The 26953-nt window shown below is 32.2% G+C and overlaps 1 protein-coding gene across 8 annotated transcripts in view; it reads left to right on the plus strand.

Annotated features, from left to right (window-relative positions):
* The window catches only part of LOC110996660 (dual 3',5'-cyclic-AMP and -GMP phosphodiesterase 11), a 147138-nt gene that overhangs the window by 54050 nt on the left and 66135 nt on the right, over positions 1-26953 (plus strand). For 2 of the 8 annotated variants that reach the window (XM_045632828.1, XM_045632827.1), the window contains one exon: positions 10410-10693. The exons of 5 other annotated variants lie outside the window; for them this stretch is intronic. In XM_045632828.1, coding sequence (XP_045488784.1) covers positions 10540-10693 — 154 coding nt within the window. In that variant the 5' untranslated portion in view covers positions 10410-10539. Of the gene's footprint in view, positions 1-10409; positions 10694-19261; positions 19424-26953 lie in introns of all 8 variants that reach the window. One more of the 8 variants, XM_045632829.1, reaches the window with a different exon arrangement.

The following is a 26953-nucleotide window of genomic DNA, read 5'->3' on the forward strand; positions in this document are numbered from 1 at the left end:
TCCTGGACTAAAAAAATATTTTCTCTGCAACGACTCTAGGTTTGATTCGAACGGCCGTTTCCGGTTTCCTTGCGGGATTCCAATCAAGCGCATACTTGGGGATATACTTGAAATCTCTTTGGAGAATGGGTTATCCATTTCGACATGCGTCACTGGATCTGCTGAATAAATATCTAATCAGCAGCGCTCTCAAAGTCACTCATTAGAGATCTGCTCAGCGGTTGAAGAAGACTTGAAGCCGGAGAAATTCTTCTTTCTATTATAACTACTCGATTGTACCAGTTCGCGTTGTAAGCGTTGTGAGGCAGTAGAAAATATAACATGACCGTATATTTTATTTTTCCCTAAATGTAATTTATGTAAAGTATGCATAAAAGTACAAATAAATTATTTTTTCCATGATCTTAAAACTGTCTTGCCGCAAGTGAGAGTGCTAATCGCGAACCCGAGCTCAAGTCTAGACTAACGTTAAATTGACCGTTATAGCCTAGTTTTCCGTACTTGAACAATGTTTTGGAACTGTCCTAATTGACAGCCACGGCCAATTAGTCAAATTACAAAGGCTATTGTCGCGACACTTGCTGAAGGAAAATTTGAAGCGAATATTCCAATGAAAATAAAATACAATAATGGATTAAAGAAGTTTAGTAAAAGCTATTTTGGTATTTAATATTTGTAAGAAATAAATTAGTTAAGTATAATAAAGTTTGGTTTACTTTAAGATATGTCAGATGTTCGTAGTAAAATAGCTATGCAATAATCATCGTCGGTTACAACTGCTACAAATTGGCGCACGCGCAAGTTGCAGAGAAGACAGATTCTTGCTTAATATTTTTACTGGGGATCACCGTAACTAACAACAAATTAAAAGGCCGCTTACGCGTCCAATAATAAGAGCCAAAATCAGATTAGGGTAAAAAAACTGCTTACACCGGAGCAGAGCGTACTTACTTTTTAGAGCAAAGTCGCTCATTCCAGTGAGCTACCGTTCTGCTCTTCAGGCAATTGAGCACCCCGCGAGGGCCCAAGCCAAGGTTCGAATCTCACAGAAGACGCCCTTGTGCTAGTCGAAGGAAAACGGCCCATTAAGGCCGAGCTGATCTGTAAAAGCTGCATGTGTAACGGTTACTAATAATCTACCAGGATTAACAACGTTAGAGATTAAAATTAACATTTTCTTTTATTATTCGGTTACAATGAATACAGTCAAAATGGACTACTCGTTATTTGGTCGTAAAAACCGATAGTCGTAACAGACGATGACGTTGTTAGTACCTAATACGCCTACCTAATTCAGCCGTGACCTATGATTTTGTTAAATATAACCGGAAAGTTGTTCTAAACATATCAATAAAAAGTAGAAGTTTAATTAATTAACATTTAAAACTTATAGCCGGAACCTGCCAAAAAATTATAAATAAACTTTTCATAAGCATACTTAAATATTTCTATTGGTTTTCAATAATTATTGTCTTCTCTCGCCTTGACCTAAACAGACGTAGAAATATGTCCGAAAACTAATAGGGATTACGATTTCAAACACATTACACTGATTGGGAGTGATTCGATCTATTGTCTTGAATCATCGCTCGTTCAATAATGTGGCTAATTTGGGACCGATTTCGCTTGTATTGCTTTGTACCTAAGGAAAGCCTTCAATAGAATTAATCAGAGCCAAATTCATTTTCAAGCCATCTATTTGCTACCAAATCTTATTGAGGTAATTGGTATTCTGTGGAATAATATTCTTTTCACTGCCTTGTCGATGCTTTTTTCAGTGATTTAAATATATTGATTGTAAACTTTACTAAAAGTAATATTTAATTATTAATACTGTGGTGATGAAAGAGGTCGCTACCTACATTTAAAATCGACAAAGAATAAGATCATGCTTGATTAAATTAATATTTACTTTCCTAAAAATAAAAATAAATATTTACGTTCGCCAATAAATCTTCGTAATTAACGTTAAGAATTTTAAACGCGAATTTATTACATGTCTACCGGCTTGTCCAATACTATATTATCCGTATGGCTATTTAAACCCTTTTGCTAAAAAATGTCACCAAAGTAAATTTATTTACTTAATTTAATGAAACTTTAATCGTCGGACGTAGTCTGTATACTTCTAATCGAGTTATTTAATAAAGCAAAAAAATATTCTCGTCTCTATTTCCGACCACTTGCCGGAAAATTGTCAGAATTCATTTCAAGCATATTAATTTACACGATTATAAGTACAGAGACTACGTCAGGAAATTAAATTATCCGAAATTGACCTTATAATATGCCTTAGGTGACCGTTATTTGCAAAAGAGTTTAAATACAGCCAGTGTACCATTTCAACGGTGAAAGAATTTTCGAAACCGGCTCTAGAGTTTATTTGAAGTTTACGAAAAAGGACGACGATTTTACGATTTTACTGCTGTCGTTCAAAATACAATATTTAAACTTACAAAATGAATATTTATAAATCTTCTTAAGTTTGGATACATTATTTAAATATTAGCACTAGTTAGGGAAGCGTACGTAACATCATTCTGAAATTATCGATATTACTCTTGGCATTCTTCCCGTCGCATGAAGGGCGAAAAGCTTAGGAAAATTTTCATATATTATTTTTTAATGTTGAAATAGCATTGATAGCATAAGAAAACAAATAAACTGCTTAAATATGAAATTTACATTTTATTAATCAGTGTGTATAAGTCTTTAGTTTATTTTATTATTCTATATAGATTTAAATGATTATGATATCAGTGGTAAATATTTGGTGGGTGTTAGGTGTGTGGCCGAAAATTTATTTGGTTGAAACTTAATTTCAAATAAAAAAAAAATTATATGTCAACTTAAAAGACAGGATATGTATATAATTCTAAAGGATTTTACTTCTAGTAATATGTTTATATATATTTAATTTCTGAATATCTAAAATAAAATCGCATACCTTACATTCTTTTGGTCCTTCCGAACTGTTATGATAGCTTTATGACAGTAATTTATCATAGATAACGTAAGATTAAAAATTCGGAGCAAAGTAATTTTCCATGAATTTATCTCGTACTAGCACGTTACGGCATTCGCGTGTTTGAATCGACCTAAGCGATTTTTGATGACCCGCACCGGATAGATACAAAATTCTTGCGTTTTACGACCGTTTTTATCAACTAATTGCCCCCTTATTATCACTATGGAAATGCATGAATGCATTGTAAAATTGTAAATAGGAACATTAAGAAGCCTAGAAATCGTATTTCTTTTGTTTTTATAAATGTCCTAATATCCAGTTAATATTCTTTCATAATTGGATTTTACACTAATTAAATAAAAACCCCGAATCCCAATTCGTATTATTGAAATAAAAAGGAAACAAGTTGGAATTTGAATTTCGAACCAGTGTTACGAATTAGATTTGGGTTGGTTTTTACAGGATAACTCCTTATTTTACAGTTTTCATGAATATATAGTTATACGACAACGTGTCTCTCGTCACGACAACTAATTTAACATTAAGGTTATTATGAAATAAATCAAATATTTCGCTTTTGGCCCCAAATTTGAAAACGACCCATTGGCATCCGAGGTAGGCGTGGACCCCCCTACATACTCTTATTAGCCAGAGAACTGGGACTATAGTGGTAGTACTTGATACCAATTAAAAAGCATATTCTCCAATCTGACTTGGCTATGGCGGCGTATCTTAAGACTTGCCATACTAGTCATGTATGGAAAAAATTTAGCATAACACGGAATTTAAAAGAATATAGCGAAGTATATCTGCATCATCACACATCACATATGAATTCCTCTGTCACAGTTTCTCAGTGATAACCGCACAAGGTTTATCAGAGGTGTGTTTGATTTCTGTCAAAACAAAGATTGTTTGAGGTTTTTAAATGAAAACTGAACAAACAACTATACTTGATAATTACTTAAGATGTTATCTTATCAATAACTGTTTATAATACAAATCTATAATGTATCGAGAGAATCTTGATAATAATACGGAAAACATTTAAGATAAATACATAATTAATGTAAATTTTCCATAACGAAGTTATTATATTTTCTATATATGATATGATAAATTAACTTCAATGGAGTCTTTATTTAGAGGTTGTCAACTGTTCTTTATATATTTTCACGGAAATTTATAACTATCTCGAATTGTAATCTGCCATACTTAGCAAAAAAATATAATGTTAAAATGTTTGTAAATATTGTAGTATGATGTATTCCGAACATAAGTGTTATTATGATTTCAAGACAAAAATATTCCTTACACGTGTAACAGGAAATATCTCTTTGTGTCATTGTTCTATGAAAAAAACCTTTTTGAAATAATCGTATAAAATTTAGCAGTAATGGACATGTACAATGTACAAAATAATGGACGCATCAACGTCCATTATTTTGTACATAAAAAGCTTATAAATACAACATTAAAATATTCAATAGTTAAATAAAAACTCTTGTTTTCATTCCGACTTATTTTAGGAATTAATAAAAAAGTAATTTATATAAATTTAGGAAATCTTTACTTTAGTGATTTAATAACTAATAGCAATACTGATGTAGGTACAATTTTACCGATACAAGTTTTTACATAGTACGTTATCGCGGCGTGGCGTATTATTATTTACTTTAACATTATATGGCGCCTCTAATGTCCACAGACTAAATAATTATAACAATTACTATCGTTGCGTGATAGAACCCCGCCTTCTGCTACTCGTCATCATAATTCATAATATTATTATAGTGTTTAGTTTTACGAGTATAAATATTACGTTCTATATTATTACGTAATTATAAGAAATGTGTATATTCGACTCGAGATACGAAATTTATGGATCTTGGGTTTGCTAATAATTTCAGATTTTCTTATTATTTTTTTTGGAAAGACATTTTACAATTCGAGAAAGAAAATATTGCCACAGCTGAATTCAGTGTACCCACTTCGTTAAGAGTAGTTTGTATATATGAACCAGATATTAACTAAAACATCTTAAATTCTGTCTCCTTGACATTTCCAATTCAAGAATTAATCGTTACGGTAAAGGATAGTTCCATAAACGAGTCACTGTTAGTAATATTTATATTACGCTGCAAACTTTGACAAATTCAAAAAGGCATTGAAGTTGCACGTTAGAGTGTATGTAGTAGGCTAAAATTGGGATGGCTAATGGCAACATGTATCTCGCTTGTATATACATATTAAGTTTCTCATGTAAATAAAATACATTTTTGTATTGAGAAATAAAGTTTTTTAAACATTACTTTCCATTATACGCTCATTTTAAACACGTGCGAAACCACATTTCATTTCAGTCACGTGGCAAAAATTAATCATACGTATTTTTTTATAGAAAACTTTGGATATTAATTACAACCTTCTGGGAGCCTCATTTATAATGAATACTAATAAAATTATGATACTAAATAAAAATAATTAATAACGCTCGTTGGCTTAATAAGTAGGTTATGTTGACTTTTACCAAAACGCCCTAAAATATCTTATTTATGTGAAAGATTAATTTTAATTTTTTTAATGAGTAAAGAGTTATGGTCTACATACACTAAAGAATAAAGACTTATAATTCTGTTTTTATTCAATGTTAGTATCAAATCCAACCTTTTAAATGCGTGACCTTAACAATTGAACATTTTAATTACCAAGAATTCGAGGCTCTTTAATATAAATTTATAGATACAATAACTTATCGTATAAAAATCGAATACATCTTAATTATCAATTTTATTGCAATTGACTAGAAAACAGTCCATGAGGTGAACGCCCCGGAGAATGAACAACAATCCCCGAAGCCGTCTAGAATATCAATTATTATATCACCCTGATTTCAACTGAAATCGTCTTTATATGATAATATTAAAAACTATTGTTCTCTCTTACATTTCATAAAAGGTATGAGAAATTCGCAAGTCAAGGCGTTCATCATTAGAATAATTAATTAATAATAACGGCAAAAACGATGCCTTTCAGGCGTCCGTAACGAAACATAAAATTAATAATCATTATTATTAATAATAATAAATAATTAAATAAGGTGAGCGAAAGAAATGCGAAACTACATAAGATATTTAAATTAAATAACAATGAACAAAACAAACAGATAAAGAATGTGTTGTCATGTTTATTTATTTGAAAATAACGGAAAACATTTGATATGTAAAACTTAAACTACATGTGCCATAGACAATAATAGCAATTATAACAGGCTAAATAAGGCTTAAATTGATTTTGAATAAGAAGTAATAACTTCTAATTAGCTCAAGTAATTTTGCCTATGACCAACTGTATTTCTTTGTTCCCGATATTTTTAAAATAAAAACATATGTTTTTAAAATACTATTCATAAAGGTAGATATGAAAGACCGCACATGTTGCGTAGGTTTATCACATACGTTAAAACAGAGGCATTATTCAAACGTTTACTGGTTTGTTAGTTGTTTGACCTCGTGTTATCGCGGCAAGCCTTCGTCACACTGTGTACATACCTAACTTGTAACACCGGCTTTACACTGACGCCGCGAACGTTAAACTATAGATTTATGAAGATGAACGTATGAAACATATAATTTATAACATATATAATAAGATAATTATAGTTAAAAAACGCCAAACATATGTCTTTCCTCCAACTTTGATTTTGTTCTATTTCGAGTAGACTTGAGAGGCCGAGGGGTTGGCCACAGAAAAGATTATAAGTCGCCTGACCCCAGAGCTGATACTTTCTTAGCTGAGCGAAAAATTATCGCATTACAGTTAGGAAAGGCCAGATAAAAAGACAAACAGCATTTAAAGTACACTGCCAAAGAGACCAAACTTTTGCATTCATTTGAGTTTTCTACATATCCATTAGTAATTTTTTTAAATTGTTTTCTTAATGATATATATTTAATTTTCTTTGTATTTTCATATAGCATCACGGAATTCATATGTACCACGGAAGAGTGTCTAGTTACCTATAACCTATGTTTACCCTATGAAGAGGGGTATGTGCAACCATTTCTAAAACATAAAAAATATTATACACTATCAAATCACTGCGGTTATACTCATGTTCAGCCTGGAAAACACAGAAAGCTAATCACCAAATCGCTTATACAAATGAAAAGAAAAATATACTAAGAATTATTAGTATGTTAGTATGGTTTTTCCATTGTTATTTGGTTCTTCCAATCTGTCATATCATTCGAATCACTGAAGTTTCTCAGAAGTACGTTACTTATAAGTGCATATAGGCATTTCGTTGTTGCAACTCAATGTCGTGAACTACGATATTTTGTCATAAAATATTAGCCTAAACCCATTTATAACTTGAGGCGACTGTTTATAAGGTATCGTTAATAAATTTAGTCTTTTGATTACATGCTCAGTTTTTAGCTATAGAGTCTTGGGTGGAGTATAATTTTATTAACACGGCTTACGAACTATTGCTACCTGTTAATGCAAATATTTGTTACTGCTGAAGGTACACAGCGTATTTTAATTGTTCTGTTATTTGAGAGTTATAGGTAGACACAATTAAATAAATAATGCAATCATTTGAATTTAGAATGATTCAGTCCTCTCCGAGCGCTACATAATTGATCGAGGAACTGGATTTAATCTTATCTACCTTACACGTGCCCGTACTACTCGATGTTTTTGCAACTGTACCGGTCCAGATTCCTCAGAATCATACGGTCATTCCGCATGAGTCATCTTAAAAGAAACATTTCTAGCGAAATGATCGTCAATCTTTTATGGAATTGGATTTTACGCTCGCGTTTTTTGTTTGGTCATTTACACTAGTATTACCGAGAAATGTTCGGTTGCAATCTCTTCTAAGCTAGTTTCAATTTTAGACAGAATAAAATTCATGTATAATAATATTTATTGATAAGTGTTACTACCAAATTTACTAAGTTATTCCCAAAAGTCACCTGGTGTGGTGCTTGAGGCTTTAACTCCTATTCCAAAAAAAAACAAAAGAAAAATGCCTTTTTTTGTTATAGCAAAAAAATAGACACTCAAATTGCCAAAAGGCTCATGAGTAGGTTACCGGCTTTTATATCTAGCAATGTCTAAAACACACTACACATTGTGTGGTAGACCAGAAAATTTTGAGCGGTGTAAGGTCATAAAGTCTAAATACGCAAAGAAAATAGACTTTGATCATACAAGAATTATTTAATTTTTATCACGCATCCATTATATACAAAGGAATAATCGTAGCCCCTGTCCAAATACTGCTCGAAAACATTATTAAATATCTCTCACTATTGTTTCTAAATGGTAACGAGACTATAAAACGTACTCGGGGCGATAACGTGCTCGTTTGCAATCCCATCCACAATTCAGTACAGGGACCACACACGCGCCCTCATCTCATTAATTCAATCGATACGCCCTAACTAAAACATAATGTTAGCAACGTTGTCACTGCTTTATTGCTCTGTAAACTTCTGTGAAAACATTACACGCTGTTGTAAACCTAAATATAAAACCTTTTCATTCGAGCGCAGTTTTTAAATTTAGAACGTTTTTCTTTACGGCTTCGGCATCTCTAATGCCGATAGACTACACAATAGCTCACGGTAGAGTGGCGCACAGCTGACGGGCGTCACTCTGGCGAATGCATTTAGAGAACATTAAAAATGTATTAAGATTATACTACGGGATTTCTTAGAATTTGACACGAGGCGTTGATGTATCGCCTGGAGGATCTGATAAATATTTTTTCTCGTCTATTTTCCGTCGTTGAGGGCATGACCTCGAAGTGACGTCATAGCTTCGAAGAACATTTTCCTTCCCCTTACCGCAAGGGTCAGTTTCATATTGTGTGTTCGGATATCAAAGTCACAACATCTGCAGTCTCGTTATATGTCTGCTGTCTGGACAGTGAATATAACGTTTGTTATATGTAGGTTAATCATATAGATATAATACATGTTTTTATAGAATCCAAACCGGCATAATGCCTTCGTTATCAACGTAAAAAAACTAGTATAATGTTGAGTGGCCTTGGTGAGTGTCTTTTCCATTATTTAACGCTTAGTTTTGAATATTTGTTGTCAACGATATCTTGTTTTTATACTCCTTTTGTATAACTATTGACGTAGTAAAACGCATGTGCGGATTACCACGCATCTGATAGTTGATTTAGACATGTATAAGACTTACAGTTTGGACGTCATTGAGACTGAATTGTTTTGTTACAAACCAAATTCAAAAATAATTTATTCATGTAGGTAACATAATGTACGTTAACATATGAACGTCAAAAATGTACATTAAATCCTTCTAATTTTACATTTAATGCCAGTTTTCAAATCAAGGACGTAGACCGGAAGAGAAGAACTGGCAATAAACCCATTTAATACCAAAAAGTAAATGCGTTCGAAATATGAAATTTTCTACTTAAAATAGTGTTGATTAACAACTTGTTTCCATATGGTTAACGGAAGTATGATAACACCGTCCTTGTCTTGGTGGATATGATGTTTGAGTCTATCAATCCTTGACCTTCCTTAGCCGGTTAGTGGCCGCATGTTAAATACTGTAGCCGGCAATCTCTACATATTACTTTTTCTATCCTATACTTACAAATTCTGCCATCTAACACTTTAAAAAAGTCTTTTTTCAGTCAGTTTTCAGTCGTATTTAGTATTTAAGATAACTTTCACAACTTATTTAGTAAATATATGTATAGATATTTATTTTTAAATACCTACCATGTAGTTGAAGTTAACTACATGGATGACTACAGCTGATAGAACAGGCTTTTTCATTAAATCGTTTAATGTATATTATCTATTTTCAAATCAATTCAAAAATCATTTATTCATATAGTTAACAAAATGTACACTTATGAACGTTCAAAAAATAAATATATATTTACTAGTTTTCATATCAAGGGCGTAGAACAGAAGAAAAGAACTGGCAATAAACTATCCGCCACTCTTTTTAATCGCCATTTTTTTATTATCTGTTTTATACTGCTTTTAAATCTACGAATAGTAGCACTTACGACTGTTATATAGAATCAAGACGTTCGTCTATCCTGGTACTGGTATCTTTTCCTTTTAAGGATTTTCATACGTATCTGGTTTTTCAAAATATGTAATTGGAACCGGTCTTAGTAACTGACCTCCATAATGATTGATCTTTATGTTTACATGCAGGTTTTATCACTGACAAAAAACATTTAATGTTTCAATAAATTAATTGTATAGATAAAGTTTCTCAAAGTACACACCTTCCGAGATTTTGAGTTTTTTTTTCTTGTGCTGAGCTGTTCTTAAGGATTACATTAAAACGTTCTAAGCCCTCTCTGTTTTATTTATTTTTTGTCTGGGCAATGGGGGAATTATTACATTCTTTTTGTTTCTTTTCTTTGCAGTGGTCCGTTGCAAGCGTTTTGCCTGGCAGAGTGACGGATATGGGTGATATAGTGGTACATTAATAGGTGATTAGTGGGCGATGTGAGGCAAATAGTGTTAGTGTTGTGCTAGTGATGTAACATTCTATGGATGTGTCAGTGTGTTCTCGGAATGTTCACGAAACACGGAAAGACGCTTGAGCGGTGTTCTCACCCCTCACATAGAAGCTGCAAGAAGAAAAAACAACCCCCACATACACCCTGGAAATACTTGATGAATTGCCCACTCGTTAGAAAATGTTTTGGTATAGTATTTTTATTTTATTTTTAACCATGCCCTTTTTTATTTATTTAATGTTACCTCTTTTATTTCGTATTGGATTTGTTCGTCGTTAAAACTTTCACATCGCCGGGTAAGGGCCCATAGGTATTTCATGTGAACCATATAACGGTTTGGGATATTTGTTTAAAGAGTATACTAACTTCCAAATTACACGATAACTGAGATTTATGTTGATCATTTTATGTAAAAATAAAATTTGTGGAAAATATTTTAATGCGTATTTATGTTCTTACTGATTAGATGTTTAGAAATTAAATTGAATATGAAACATTTATTTCTAAAAAGTCTACAAAACTGTAATTCACCAGTTGAATAGTTGTCTCATTTATTTTTAATATTTTATAACAATGTCAGGCAAATAATACCGTAATGTGATACGGCTCGATTACATAATTTTGCATCTGTAAATAATGGAAAAGGGATTTGCTTTAAAGATCGCGAGCTAGTAAATCTCATATTATATTGGTCGACGAACGAAGCCGGCCTTGTACAGCATTCCCCGACGCTCTGATTAGTTGACAGATCTGTTGCAAGACTCATCCACCAACTCATCATTCTCTGCATAGATTAGTTTTACTAGACGGGAAGCAATTTACTATTTACTTAGGTCTAAACATGTACTGCTACGAATATCATGGAGTACAATTTAAGTGTTCATGAAAGTAGATAAAACATTTTAGATCTATTTTAAAGAATTTGTTGTATCATTGTATGTAAAACAAAATCAAATTACTATAAAAATATTTTGTTACAAGGCGAGTCCTTCACATAATCTTTCCGAAGCTAAACATGGTTATCATTGTTTATTGTCCTCATGAAAGTTTTTTGTGCGATGATCAAGAATTTCAAGGCGAATTTTCAAGATCGTTTTTTGTTTTGCTTCAAATAATCCAACCAATTCGAAGGAACAGACCAGAAACAACTTTTTATTGGTCTAAAAGGACAGTTAAGGAAAAGGGTGTTTATTTAATTCGACTTTGTATTTTCCATTTTTAATTTTTATGTCTGGAAAATTCTCAGAACATAGTGTCAAAATATTATAGAACACTATCTTAGTTTAAAATTAATTCAACATAATATTTATAGACAGAATTATTATCTAGGCTAGATAGTAATTTGTGTAAAGTCGCACTCTTTTTGTGAACTTTATTGTAAGAAAAAAAAAGTTAACAAGACCGTCTATTCGTATGGCGAAGTTTGGCAGAGTCACTACGTATACCAGTCTGATGACCACTTGATCAACTAGTTGTGTGAGTTCACTTGTTGCGCTTTGGCAATGTCAGTGCGTCCATCTCGTGAGTGACGGTGGTTTCATTACGTTACATTAACCACAGACTCGACGAGCTGTAACTACTAGGTATGGGGGCACTGCTAATACTCAAGAGCGTTTTAACGAGATTTTAATGCTTTGACTTGCAAAATTTATTACCACTGGCGCCAAGGAGTGGTCTTCAGGGATTTACTACGTAAATAATTTGCAATGCTAGCAACTGCTTAGTTATGAGTAATTTTATACGATTCATCTTTGATCCAAGGATTTAATGTTTTCGCCGAATCAAGTTTTGATTTAGATTTTGCTTTCAAACGTAAAATGATAAATGTTCTTGTTTGTTACAGTAATGAAACGGTCTGGTGTGATTGTTATTAAAATGTATAGTATTTTGCTGGAAGACTGATGCTTATACAGATATTGATCACAGTTTATCTGATACAACATAAAAATTATCAAACAAATAACACGGGTCAAGACAAAATCGGACTTTGACATGAAAGCTTACAATTTCCAGTCGTAATTAAAAATCTCCCCAAACATAGTAGAAAAGTAGTATTATTACTATAACTTATACAAAAGAGGTATTTTATTTTCAGTTTCGTGCAAAATTGACCGAACATTTTTGTACCGTCGTGTACATTATAGTAATCAGTAGAAATGAAAGAAATCAGTTGAAATTTTATTTAATATATAATACGTTTAATTAATTAATTCATAATAAAAAGCCAGGTAAATTTTAGCCGATATTTTTTTGTTGTACAAATATATAATTTTTTAAAAAATCTATGGAGTTTTTATTAAAATCTTATTTACAGACAATTTATAATCCAACTGAATTATCCATAAGTTAAACAATGGCGGATAATCAACAATTAACATGTATTGAGATTATGTGCATCAATACAGTTACAGAAATATAAAAAAGCAAACATTACGATATAATCGCGTTTATATCGTTAAAAAGTTCTAAGTTACCGTATGATTTAGGTAATTTTAACTATATAACATTCGAGTCGCGTCTTGAGGCGGGTAGGCCACGATTTTTCCCGGATGAATGAATGAATATATTATTGATATTTAGTATGCGACGCCGCCGTCTGAGATTGCGTTACCTTGTCGCCTTGAGGGACGCACTGCATATTGCATTTAGCTGTTGTTTATCTGTATACTATGTGTAACATGACAGGTTACAGAAAATAACGAAATTCTTAAAAGGCCGGCGAGCCTTCTGGCATGGACGGCCTAACCCATCACTGACTGACAATATGCCTCCTGCCCGATGCCCACTGTTCTGTAAATAAATCATTGTTTCTGCTTCAGTAACCGAATACTATACGATATTGGTCATAGAAATAAAATTCAACATTCAACAGTGCGTAGCAAGTATGTGTTATTGTTCCATTTTTAAATGAAAATATTTGATGTCGTATTTGGAATGAAGACAGACTTTATAAAAGAAAAAACTTAAACGTAGGATGGACGATATGTCCAAGTGAGCTATACAGTAGGCACATATATTTTAGAATAGACATTAATTATTATATGTAGTTTCATTGATTTGATTGAAATAAAAAATATATCCCACGTATACAAATTAATGATCGATATATTTTATTGGTAACAACAGGTAATCAACCTGTAGAAATTTGAATTTAGAACTACATATTGATACAGTTTTAAATAACAAGCAAGATGTTATTTGGAAAACACAGTGAACTTAGAATGTGCAATACTCATTAGTCATAATTTGGTGAAATAATAATTTAAGTCTATACTGAAATATTTGAATTATAAAATAAAACAGAATTGGTAAGAAAACAGGTAACATTTTGAATTTAGAATTATATCAATCTGTACCAAGCATCTTCAAGATGTTACCGCGCAGTTCTGAATTATTTATGATCTGTGGATTCCCATTCGATGAAATAACATATTCTGACTTCGATTCGGATTGATGGGTATCAAGGAAATATTCTTTTCACATTTTCTAGAATTTTCAAACTTTAAATCTCATGGAAATAACAAAGAATTTTATAAAATTCGAAATATTTGCTTTCAACTAAACCGATGCATTGCAATTTGCATTTTTATTGAGTTTCTAGATTACATAATTTTATTATGTAGAGTCCCCGCTGTGACTACAATATCATATACTTAATATTATAATGCTATGTACACATGTGTTTGGCTTTTAGAAATATACTCGTATTGTTTGATTCATACAGTTCAAATATAAAGAATATAATTTGAATAACAAAACGCTACTAGCGATTTCTATCTTAAGATTATCTACATTAAATATAATAATTATTAACCTAAGTAATAATACTAAAGTAACAAAATAATTAAGATGTATCATTTTGCATCGATTTCTATGAGTTATTTAAGGGCCGAGTGTTGAATACGTCGTAAAAGTAATTGTGATTACTTCCATAGAATATAAATGCATCCTAAAACTAATAATAATACATTGAAATGACATTTTATTAAATTCATCATTATATTATCAAGTTTTTGTTAAATATAAATATTTTTAAAACTATTTTAATAAAAATCCGAAGAGGTATGAAAATCCCCACCGAGTACTACTGCTCCTTCTTGAACTTCAGTCCACTTCAGTGTTATTTATAGGACTTTGTGAGGAACAGCCTTTGAACATCAACTGTCAGTAACACGACTGGATTTGCAAACTGAGTAGAAGACATATTTTGTCTCCTTTATTAAATTCTCACGACGTTCATCGCCTGCAATCTGTTTCTTGTTGATTTCAATATATAAAAATGAATCCCTATTTCCCTTGGTCACGGCATCACGTGTGAACGGCTGGACCGATTTCGCTAATTATTTTTTGTTGTGTATGTTATTGTCAGGAAAAGGTTCTTATGAAAGAAAATTATAGGAGAATTGCTCGGAAATAAGAACATTTAGGAATACTTAACCACCATACAACTCAAAAGTTTATATCACCTTTTGGCGTTTGACATAACATTGACAGAATGCGTGCTGCAAATATCGTTAGAGGATCTAAGAAAATTATGTCGATAAGATAGCTTATCTGGCACTTAGCCCCTATTTTATCATAAAACCCCTAGTCTTACATAAAATTACTCGTGGTGGTACATAAGACGTTGTAGACGTGGACCGAGCCATGGGCACCGCCTAGTGCAGGGATTGTAGCTGTAGAAAGTAGACAATAATTGTAGGCTTTATGTTCAACATTAATTACAATTTGTGCTAGATCCGAGTTTAATAGACGCCCACGCTTGATTTAACATCTCATTTAAACTTAATCTTTTATACCAACAGGTCGATGTCCTGCAATTAATTATCATCTAATGCTTTTAATTTCTTAACGCAGTTTTATTTTAAATTATTCAATTTCTGCTCTTCAAAATATAAGGAACTTTATATTGATATGTTTACGAAAAAATTGATTGATGTAAATGTACTTATGCATTATTTAATATTGGAACAATTATGAAATATATATTAATACTAGCGGATCCGACAGACGTTGTCCTGTCTACACGTCTTTAATTTCAAAATTTCAATTTTTAATAAGCCATTTTGATGAAAATTATTATTCAAATGTTATGACAATATCTAACGATCCAGCACATGGTCGATATAACACAATGATAACAAAACTTTTTTTAAATTTCGGGACAGATTAAAATTCGAATAGTATTTAAAATTTGACACTGCGATGGTAGCGCCGTCTGTCGGATCCAATGTTAAACATTCCAAAATCAACAACAACTAATAAATTGAAAATTAATTAAAAAAACATTGTCCAGCGGACAAAATTGTGAATCTAAACCATTCCCAGATCCCCTTGAACACACACAAAAAATTTCGTCTAAATCGGTCCAGTCGTTTAGGAGGAGTTCAGTCACATACACACGCACACAAGAAATATATATATTAAGATATGCTATTGATATATATGACGAAGACCACAACTTGCTGCCTTAAAAAATCTATTTCGAGTTTTTTTGATAAAGTTTACTCAAAAATAATTCTATGAACATTATTCTATTATCCATTACCTTTTGATGGCTGTTATAGTTACTGATTGCTCATTAAGAATATTATTTAACAATTATTATTAAACGTGAACGAAACTAAATGCTTCGATACATATTATACATATTAAGTATACTTTTAATAATAATAATAATATTTATTTATTTTCTCACAAAAAAATTATAACACAATAAAAAAAAATACATTTATTTTGGAACATAAGATCATCAAGGTATCACTTATTCCACGTCATTAAATTCGAACCTGTAGGCACTTATACAGAAGTTTAATTGTAATAAAACACCCTACTACGATTATATGATATATATACGACTCCTAAGATAAGCCTTATGACAGCTCAAAGTAAGAAAGATTGTGGTGTTTGACCGCCGCAGCACCGGTTCTCTTTAACTCCCAAGAGCAGTAGCGCTGCCGACTTTAATGTATATTTTTTGTATCGCGCGATATCAAGATTGCGACGACAGTGCATAAAAATATTATATTAACATTGCATACATCGGGATCCCTTTTGCTTGAAAGGTACTGTACCCCATAGTGCGGTCGAGTCAGACGTTTGGCACATCGTAGTATGAGAGAATCGTATCTACCATAGCCTATCCACACGAGCGGTTCAATTACACACACAGTCATATATTTAATATATCATATTGACATTAACACAAAGAAAAACTACCCTTTTTCTATTCGAAGGTTAAAACCTTGTTCTTTTAATATAGAACTAAAATTAAACAGGCGAGTGTTACCCTTACATCGTAGTTGTGTTCAAGAAGCGTGGTTAATTCAATTTATCGCTGGTCCAGCTTGCTTGCTACAGAGATTTATTAGAACTTGCAAAAAATAATTTTCGAATTTACTAATAAATATACTTTAAATTATAAGCGGTGGTGTTAGTGGCTTGAGTGTATGTTTCTCAACCCTGAGGTCGGGAATTCGAATCGCGGTAAAAGAATTTTAACAATCGCTGCTCTGTTGTAGGAAACATTGCGTAGTATCTGCATTCCTTAGACGAAAAATTGAAATGATTCTGAAATCTGAGGCCGAGATCTAAAAGTTAAAATGCCAGGTTATTAAAATAAATCAAGAAAAAAGCGTACCAACTCTTAAAAGGCCGGCAACGCAATCTCGATCCCTCTGGCATTGTGAGTGTCCATGGGCAGCGGTATCACTTAACATCAGGTGAGCCTCTTGCCAGTTTGCCCTCTGTTCTTTAAAAAAAAATCTTATCGCCATTCAGTCTATTCCCGATCCTGCACCAGTACCAGTATGTCTCTTTACCAATGTCGTGAATATATGAGGTTTTTGTCAAATTAAATGAGAATTGCTAACAATATGTACTATATATTAAGTTCTAAACTATGTTATTGGTAAAAAATACTATGGAATAATCAAGTTGTTTTAATTAAGAATATTACGACAATTACAGTTCGCAGTTATTGCAAAAATATGCTAATAATGTTAAGAGAATATAATTGTGACGTAAATACTCAGACGAACAAATTCTATTCTCTCTTATTTTTTTCTTCTGTTATTGGCAATATATGAAACGGACAATGCCCATTATGTGTTTAAGAATAATGCGCTTTTTTGAAGCCTCGAAGGCTGTCGATATGCGATAGGCTGAGGGCTCGACGTCGAGTGGCCCGAAACCGCAGATCTTGAATGAGCTCTCTATGTCGGATATCAGCCCGTGTCCCTGGGGTAGAATGCCTAGCGAACTCCGAGGGCCCATATTAAGGGCGTGTGAAGGGCTGAGGTGTTTTTCGCTACCCCTCTGAATAGCAGAGGGATTTGAGTGTAGACCCAGCCCCACAGTCCCCGCGACATTCTTGATGCGGGCCTGCATAGGTGCATTTTCACCTCATTAAAAAAAAGGTATTTTATGTGTTACACACACCATATTGTAATATATTAAATTTTCTTATTCATACATCTGTGTATCTCATCTCAACTATGGTTGCCTATAGGATAGAGAGATTTCCTTTGGTTTACGCGAGACTTTTAAATTCCAAAAAATCTGCCTAATCATACGCAAAGCACTCTGAAGTTATGTATAATTTGTTTAAGTTTAATAATTTTATTTAGATATAGTTTTTCATTTATTAATACGTAGATAAAGAACATTGTAGTGGTTTAAGCGCGCGACTCTCATCCATACGGTGGTAGGTTCGATCAACAGCTGTGCACCTATGGACTTTCTTTCTATGTTCGCATTTAACGCTCGTACACTGACGAAAAACATCGTGAGGAAACTGCCTTGCCTTGCATACAAGGCTGCTGTACTTGCCTATTAGATTCATAAATGAACATGAAACACACACAGAAATCTGAGGCCTAGACTTCAAAAGATTGCGGCGCCACAGACTTTAATTACTAGACGACCCGGTGAACTTACAACATAGTTATATAAATATTTAAAACGTAATACATGATTTTTAAAACAGACCAAAGAGATTGGGAGATAGGACCTGAAAGCCTCTACATATAATATATGACAACCAAGAGACAATTGGTTTTTTATTTTTGAAACATCAAATATTTCCTATCTAGGTACAGGTGTTATTGGAAAATTCAATTGTCGTTTTTAGTATTTTTTTGCTCATTATTTATGTTTCCCACCGTTTAAATCTTCACTTTACTTGTACAAAAATTATAGATCAAAATTAGTCAAATCGGTACAGCAATTGTTATATTTAAAAGCGTTGTATAGATATAATGCTTCGTACTTCTTTTTTTTTAATTATTTTATTATTACTTTGTAGGTTTAGGAAATTGTAAATACTACTTGATTGTAAATAAAATTTATTTGAAATGAATGCTTTTAATTTGTCTTACATTTTTATGGCTAAACCGATAAATTAATTTATGTCGAGGTCAGCACTACGTACTCGTAATTTTCATGCGACTTTATTTAAATAAAGTCTTCATAAGACAAGGTTCAGTTTAAACATATATGTACGTATATCATATCTATTTCAGTGACCTGCCTTTTTTAACACACAAAAAATTTGACAGAAGGAATCTAATATTTAATTCGTTTCTTATTAGTTATTGTTTCAGTATATGTCTAATTTAAAATACTTCTTTATCTGAAGTATGTCTGTGATATATTCTAGATTTAAATATGTGTAGAAGAATTCAATTGGATTATATATAGGTGCTATGGGATAATCAACGGCTATAAATAGTTCGAAATTTTATTTTTAATTTTAGAATATACATGTACACAGATTATAACAAGATGTAAGTGTAAAAGTGAAGTGTGTGATAGTGATGTAGGCCCTAGGCGCCGATGGCTTGCGCTGGGTAGCACCCGCATGGGGCAAACGGCGAGTATGTGTCGCCTTCACGGATCATGTCTGCACCACAAGAAAAGTAAGTCGCCATTATACTTGCATTAAGTATTTGTTGACTAAAATATACTTAAAATACTCGTTTGGTAATGCTTTACAGCATATTTTTCTTACCATAGTACCTAAATATAGTTTATTTTATATATATCACTTTTGCTTATTAAATCGACAAACTTGATTCAATCATAGGTATTATTTTGGTTCATTATTCTAAAATAAAATCCTTTAGAATACTGATTTGTCATTTCGAGACTTTAGTTAAGACAAGAAAAATAAATAAAATAAAAAAGGCTTTAATTTCCTACTAAAATTAATATGATTAGTGATTATGATACAAACACATCAATAAAGGCATTTTGTAAGTTGAATTGACAATTTTATTAGGAACCGTCTTCACAAGGAATCCACGGCACCGGTGCATCAGTTTTGTAAATGAAACTACAAAATAATAAGAGTTATTTGTCCCCTAAATAAAGTTGACGATAGCAAAGATGTTCTGATAAACGACTGAATGTCAATCACTTGCGTTCAGTTAGCGTTTTATTTTTGTGCTTTTTCACAATTCTAAGATACGTTTTAGTGTCTTTTTAACATTTCAATTAAAGATAATATTAAGTCTCGCTCACGAATGATAATAAAAACTAAACCCGTAGTTAACAATAAAGTGAAAAGGGATTATTAACTTTACAGTAATTTACAGGAAGGACAAAATAGACACGGAAGCTCGTAAAAGCTTTATTCCATTACAAGTCTCTTCAGTATTCTGTTTGAAACTGCTTTATAAATACCGGGACACATCTAAGAATCGACAAGTTACACGTGCAAGTAAAATACTTTGTAAGGAACATTGAGAGCATATTTTTGCTTCACGACTTTTAAGTTGTATTTAATCCATTGACTGTTGGATACCAAAACTACATTTAAAAATGGAACAGTTTAGATCTACTTGTAGATTCTGTCCCTTTGAAACAATGCTCGTCTTCAGTTCAATATATTCATTGTTCACATCACCAAGTGTTTCTTGTGAAATCAGCGAAGGAGCAGATAGGCTGTATCTTACTTAACATGAGGATTGTGACGTCTGTCCAGATTTGTAAAAAAGTGTGTTTGTACTTATGTACACGCGTTAGAAGTTATACTTCTTTGGCATAAGAATCTTTTTAAAAATTTTATCTTTCGCCAATCTTTTGAAAAAGAAAAAAGGTTTGACATTGAAAGTTTGATTATAACGCAATATCTGGTTAAATAAAGGGTATTTAAATATCACATAAAATTAAAAAAGTAAAAATTACAAAAATGTATAACCTTAAAAACCTGTACGATTATGACATTAATTAAAGTAATTTATAATCATTTTCTAACCGACATGGTTACTTATTAGTAACGAGGATTATTGTTACAAATATTTCGCTTATAATTTATATAATAATTAATTTTTTCTTTATACAATAACATCCATTCATTCACTAATATTGTTCATTCGTGATATGCCTGTTTATGAAGTATACTTATTTAGAGTTAAAACTCATTGCCTAAATTAGTAAAACAAATGAAGAGATGTGTCCCAGCATATATGTAAATGTAATCCACAATAACAGTTATTTTTACCACTCCTACTTAGGGTAAGAATTTAAAATAAAAACACTCAAACTAAGCACATAGGAATATTCCATAGTAATAAAAGTTAATGTACTAAATTGTTATTCAAACATAAGCTAATGGTCGGTGATAACGTGATAAAACGAAAGGCAATCGTCCATCATAAATCTATTTTCACCTCACTATATTTAGCCGCGTTAAATGGCTGAAGCATGTTTCATGTATATTTTTATACGACGTTTATCACAAGGCGTATTTGACTAAAGCCATATAAACCACCGATCTTATTAAAAAGGTGGCCTGAAGGGAGTATTTGTTAACATATTTACGATGATTTTTCATACAGAATCCGGACCCGTGCTTAAGTTTTAGAATAAGGCTTCTAAAATCTTCAATGACAATAGAATCAACGGGAAATGACAGGTATTTTTAAACACTTAAATGTATCTAGATTAATTCTACAATATCTCCAGCCTGATTTGGCTTGAGACCAACCAAAGCGATGTTAGGAGCAAATGTGCAGGGGGCACTCTATTTAATAAGTATCGCAATCAAATGGGACTGGGACCCGGGTTAAAGACTAGACTTCTGCTGTCGAATCTGCTAACCGATACTGTGGTGATTAGTTTTTTGCCATGGTTGTAGTAGTGCTATGTGGAGCTGGCTGCCCAGTAATTCCACTAAGTGCCCTTCATTAAAGAGCGTATCACTTCTTAAAAGGCCGTCAACGCACTCGCTAGCCCTCTGCCATTATGTGTCAGCGGTATTTTGACGCTTGATAAGCCCCTGCCGATTTGTCCCCTGTTCTATAAAAAAATCTTCATCAGCTAGTGTGGGATTAGTTTCTGCACTATGACGTTCGTTTGAAACGTTGTGCATAACTCTTTATCAGCTGTATAGTATGCATAATGAAAGGCGTACTATTAACTTATATTTTATATGGTAATTTTTAATAAATCTTACTTTCTCTTTTTGGCATGCATGCAAGTAATAAAGGGCGCATAATCAGTATTCCGGTCTTCGTCTTGGTATAAATTTTATAGGCAAGTATTTTTTATGAACGTGATGATCGTATATAAAATTCATCTTTCTTCTTACTTAATACAGATACTTAATATAACTTTTTCTACAGCTGTGATAGTTTTTCCCATTCAACACCTTTTGTCTTCAGTCACCGTGACCACGCTGTTTGTCACGTTGCACGCAAAACGTCAGAAGAATTTAAAATTCTGTTAAATAATTATAATAAATAGCTTCAATTTGGTAAAAAAGCGTTTTCTTTAAATCTTTCTTCTTTCGAATATATACATTAGCAATGGCCTCTTAAAGTTGTGTTTACTCACGGGGCTAGTAAATAAAATACATCTACTCAAGCATTATTCATAGGTTACGAAAGCGTACATAAAATATCACTTCCTTCAATTTTATAGGTTTGTCGAATCAGTTGTAAAACCAATAAAGATACGAAGCTATAAAATCCCTGAACCCTAAAAGGTCCATCTGGCTGTTTCCATTCGGTTATAGCAAGCATTAATGTATACAACTTCTACCCGTTGGTGTCATAAAGCTGAACTTAGACTACATTTTTACACATTTCTTGGAAGGGAAGTTTTTTTGAAGTTATACTTCTTTAGGCGCGTTATGAAAAATTGATGAGAGTGAAATTTTACGATGCGTGCGCACCGTGACACAAAATTAACAGAATGAAGTTAGGTCTAGGTTATATAATGTATCAAGTTGTATATTCTAGTAATTTTATATTAGAACTCGTGTTTCGTAACAGTACAATTAAACAGTGTGAATAAATAAATATTATTTTGCTGTTTTAAAATCAATTTCATATACGACGGTGATTACTAATAAAATCTTTTGATTAATTTTATTATTTATTCTTAATCACTATTGCATTTTAGTTATTTTTTTATATACGCCAAAGAAGTATAACTTCTAATGCGTGTGTGTGTACACACACTCTTCTATTTACTCCAGCAGGGATTATTGGCCCACTAAAACCAGATGGATGCCTTCAGCTCGTCAATGGGCAGAGGCAGGTAACAGCTGAGCTTTACCCTTACCCCGCCAAATGCGAATGTCACAATAACACCTTGACTCCCACGCACAAATCTTCAAATCCTTACATAAGGGCAGACGTGCGATGACTCGTCGTCTCTGCCCCAGTAGTCGTTTCCTTACCAGCGGTGCATATGAATCAATTTAACGCTGACACTCCGCATTCTCTTTCAGTGTCATGACGGCTTAAAAATAATATCATTAGTGTAAGTAATCTTTATAAAAAAACACTTACTTAAATACGCTTGCGACTAGTATATATAAGAAGTTAAAATATGTCAAATGCGAACGAATTTATTGCAATATGAATTTTATGTTACACCTTAGTCGTTCGTCTCTGTCTGTCAAATAATGTAATTGCTGTGATGGAATGAGACAGATTAGTCTATTATTAAATATAATTCGCCGAAGCAAAATTAAGATATAATTTCGATTAAGTAATAGGAAAATGATTCAAATGTATTATATATTCAATAATATAAAATTGAGTTGTTTGTAAATTGATTCAATTAAGGTTACGTATCTCCAGTTTTTCATATTCGATCATTATCTGAAGTTTGATCCACGTTCGCACTTCTTAATACTAAACATCTATTATATAAAACATGTAAGAGGATATGTCTTTATTACTAACAGCTTCCCAGGGCCGCATATTTATTTCTTTATAATTTTGGAAGTAAAATATGTCACTTAGGAATAACGCAATCTAATTTTTAATTCTTGATGTCGGTCCAATAGAGTTTATTCGATACAAAAATCAAGTGTTTTCCCTTTACTCAAATATACAACACTGTTTTGAATTTGGGTACGGTTCGCTTAAAAAATTAAAACGAATAAAATTTTAAGTATAAGCTTTTTAACGTTTTTAAAACCCAATTTGGGCTGCTCAAGAAATGTCCTATTCGGTCGAAAGTTGGTTTGCTTACAACCCACCCGAATTACAATGTTCTAGTTTATAATATGAGTAAGTAATTTAACTTAGAAAAACAACATGAGGTGAGGATTAGAACACACGGTCCCAGTGGTTGCACTAGCTTATAAGTTCTTATATGCCTACTAATTGAAATAATATTTTTATATCTCGTTCGTTCATTTGAAAAGTAACACTAGGCTGACAAGGACAAAATATTCGATTCGGTTAGCGGCTAACACAAGTGTATATAATATGCTACATTATCAGGTAATTTATTTAAGTTTACTGTTAACTATGTATTATTATTACTTTATAAAGCATTTCTTATGGAAATTGTATTTGTTTTTTCACGAAACTCCCAAGCAAAATTAGACAATTATCACTAAATAAATTCCTTGTATAAACGTAAATTATTCAATAAAGCATTTTATAAATTTGACAAATATTTAAATGATCCTAATCTTGGAATTGATTCGTTCCAGTTTAAACAATTTTTAATCATACGACAGAGAGTTTCTTGCCCGCTCTACGCCCTTGACTTGTGAACTGGTAGTAATTGTTTTTTTTAGTTGTATAGTTCATTAAACTACGATTTATTGAAAGCATTACATTTCAAAATTAAAAAATGTACCACAGTATATAAAAAGGTTTCAAGTAATTTCTAAACATCGTGTTTCCTTGAAATTGCCCCCTATAGCTGATAATGATCTATAGCTGCCATAACAGTTAAGCCATTTGACGATTATCTCAAATAGACTATTTTTAGTTTCCTTTAATATGTCGGCACCTGTGATCCATGCATTTTTCAATTAAGGCATCGTGCTATGTTCAGTTCAGTCATTATGTACATCAAAGTATGTAAACACTAAACGAAAACGACGCAACTTAAATTGGCAATTCGACTCCTCAATTGTTTAACGCTGTATAAAATAGACTCGAGTTAATAGCATTAGGCCACAATCGTTGGGTTGGAAGGTAGTCGAACTCGCATTTAAGTATTCGAAGGATAAAGTTTATTTTATACAGTTGGATGAACAAGAACTAAATACTGAAATAACGCTTATACACTCCTAACGTTTTATGGACACTAGCGAAATTTACAAATTTACTACAGGATTTTAGATAAAATGAGAATTTCTCTGCTTCTGAGAAAACCTTTTCAATATTCGCTGAAAAACTTTTTATTTTTCTTTGACAGTATCTGATTCCTCGTTTTAGAAAATATACACGTGTTTCATGTTTAAAATATATAAAAAATACCTTAAAATATTAGGGACATGAATATGGTTGATATAGAGTCTCAAAACCTGGGTTAACCAAAAAAAAATTTGGTAAAAATGCATCTGGCATTTTTACGTACATTCCAAGTGGTTTTAAGTAATTTAAGGTTTCATTTAAGATATTAAATTATAATACTCTTTGCATAATAATAATGATGGAACTAAATCTAGTTGCGAATAGTTTTTTCTTGATTGCACAGTCGACCTTCAAATTTGTTTGCCTTGAATCTTAAATTGCTTCGTGTTGAGAAACCCCTCATTAACCAATACGTATTTTTTCAATTTTTTTATTAGCCATACTGTCTTTGATTACGCATACAGTGCACTCGTATAAAACTTTATAATGTATATAAACGTAAGTTTATCACATTAGGAATTCGTTGAATGCTTTCAGCAGTTGGTCTCTCATTGGCTGTTTAAATCATCTAAGAAGTTTGAAATATGAAAGAGTGAAATATAAATATCTTGAAATAAAACGTGTATTAAAAATATTAAAAAAAAATATCCTGTGGCATATTTAACGCATTTTGTCGGTGCATTGCGATACTTATTTATTGAACGAGGATACCACCAGCTCGTGGGTCAACGGTTCTATTTACCAGGCGCCAATTAAATATTGAATTAACGCCTATTTGTATTCAATGCGCAAAATAATATGAAGCCTATTTCGTAACGGAAGTCATATACTAAAATAGCTCAACCAAAATATGAGGAATTCAAATATGCACGTGATATTTCATAGAATTTAATCCGCGGTATGTAGTGAAACCTTATGTTATACGTCAATGAGTGGGCGGTCAGCGTAGTCAGCGTCCAAACTCATAAAAGCAATTTATGTCGAGGGGGGGGGGGACTCATCTCGTAAACTACTCCGCAATGGAACTTTTCATTGTATTGTTTTAAATTTAAAGATTTGATTGTACAGTAACTTCTACCTTATAGTCGCCTTGCATTCACATTACGACAAATGTTGTATAGTTAGCGTAATTATATACATATAAGTTTATATATCTTATTTTATATGGAATTGATGAAATTCAAATTCAAGGTACGAGTGATTGCTAAACTGACATAGGTTATAACTTACATCATCTCTGAACATTTAATTTATATCTACTTTAAACGGGCATACATAAAATTACTTCCAACGGCATAAAACTAGTAATAATGTAATCTTTTGAGCCCTTTGAGACCCTTTCTAAAACTATTGGCAAAATACTCTTCAGGTTTTAGATAAATTAGTATGAGTTTTTCTTTGATCCTGAAAAAACACTTTTCGTACGCGCAGAAATACTTTTTGCTTTGACTTGAGTATTTGCCTTTAGATTATCGTTTTATGTTTCTTTTCCACGCGTTTGATAAAAAATATTTATTGAGATTTTAGAGATTATAAATGGTACGTAAAATTATAGGTTCGTGTGTCCGTCCGTCCGTCCGTCCGTCCGTCGTGTGTATCAAGTCCCAAAAGTGAAAATGGGACAGCGACACATTGTTGCGTCTATTCATAGTTTAAGACCTGACTGCAGGCTTTGGTGTGTCATTCTTCATAAATTTTTAGGTCTGACACATTCTAGTATTAAAAATTAATAATTTATTATTTCCGGAATGTGTATAATAGACATATAAATAAAAATTCTTTAATGCATATAAATGCAAAATAATACAATATTTGCTAATTCAGCAGGAGAGA

Source organism: Pieris rapae, chromosome 21 (assembly GCF_905147795.1).
Source record: "Pieris rapae chromosome 21, ilPieRapa1.1, whole genome shotgun sequence".
Classification (NCBI taxonomy): Eukaryota; Metazoa; Arthropoda; class Insecta; order Lepidoptera; family Pieridae; genus Pieris; species Pieris rapae.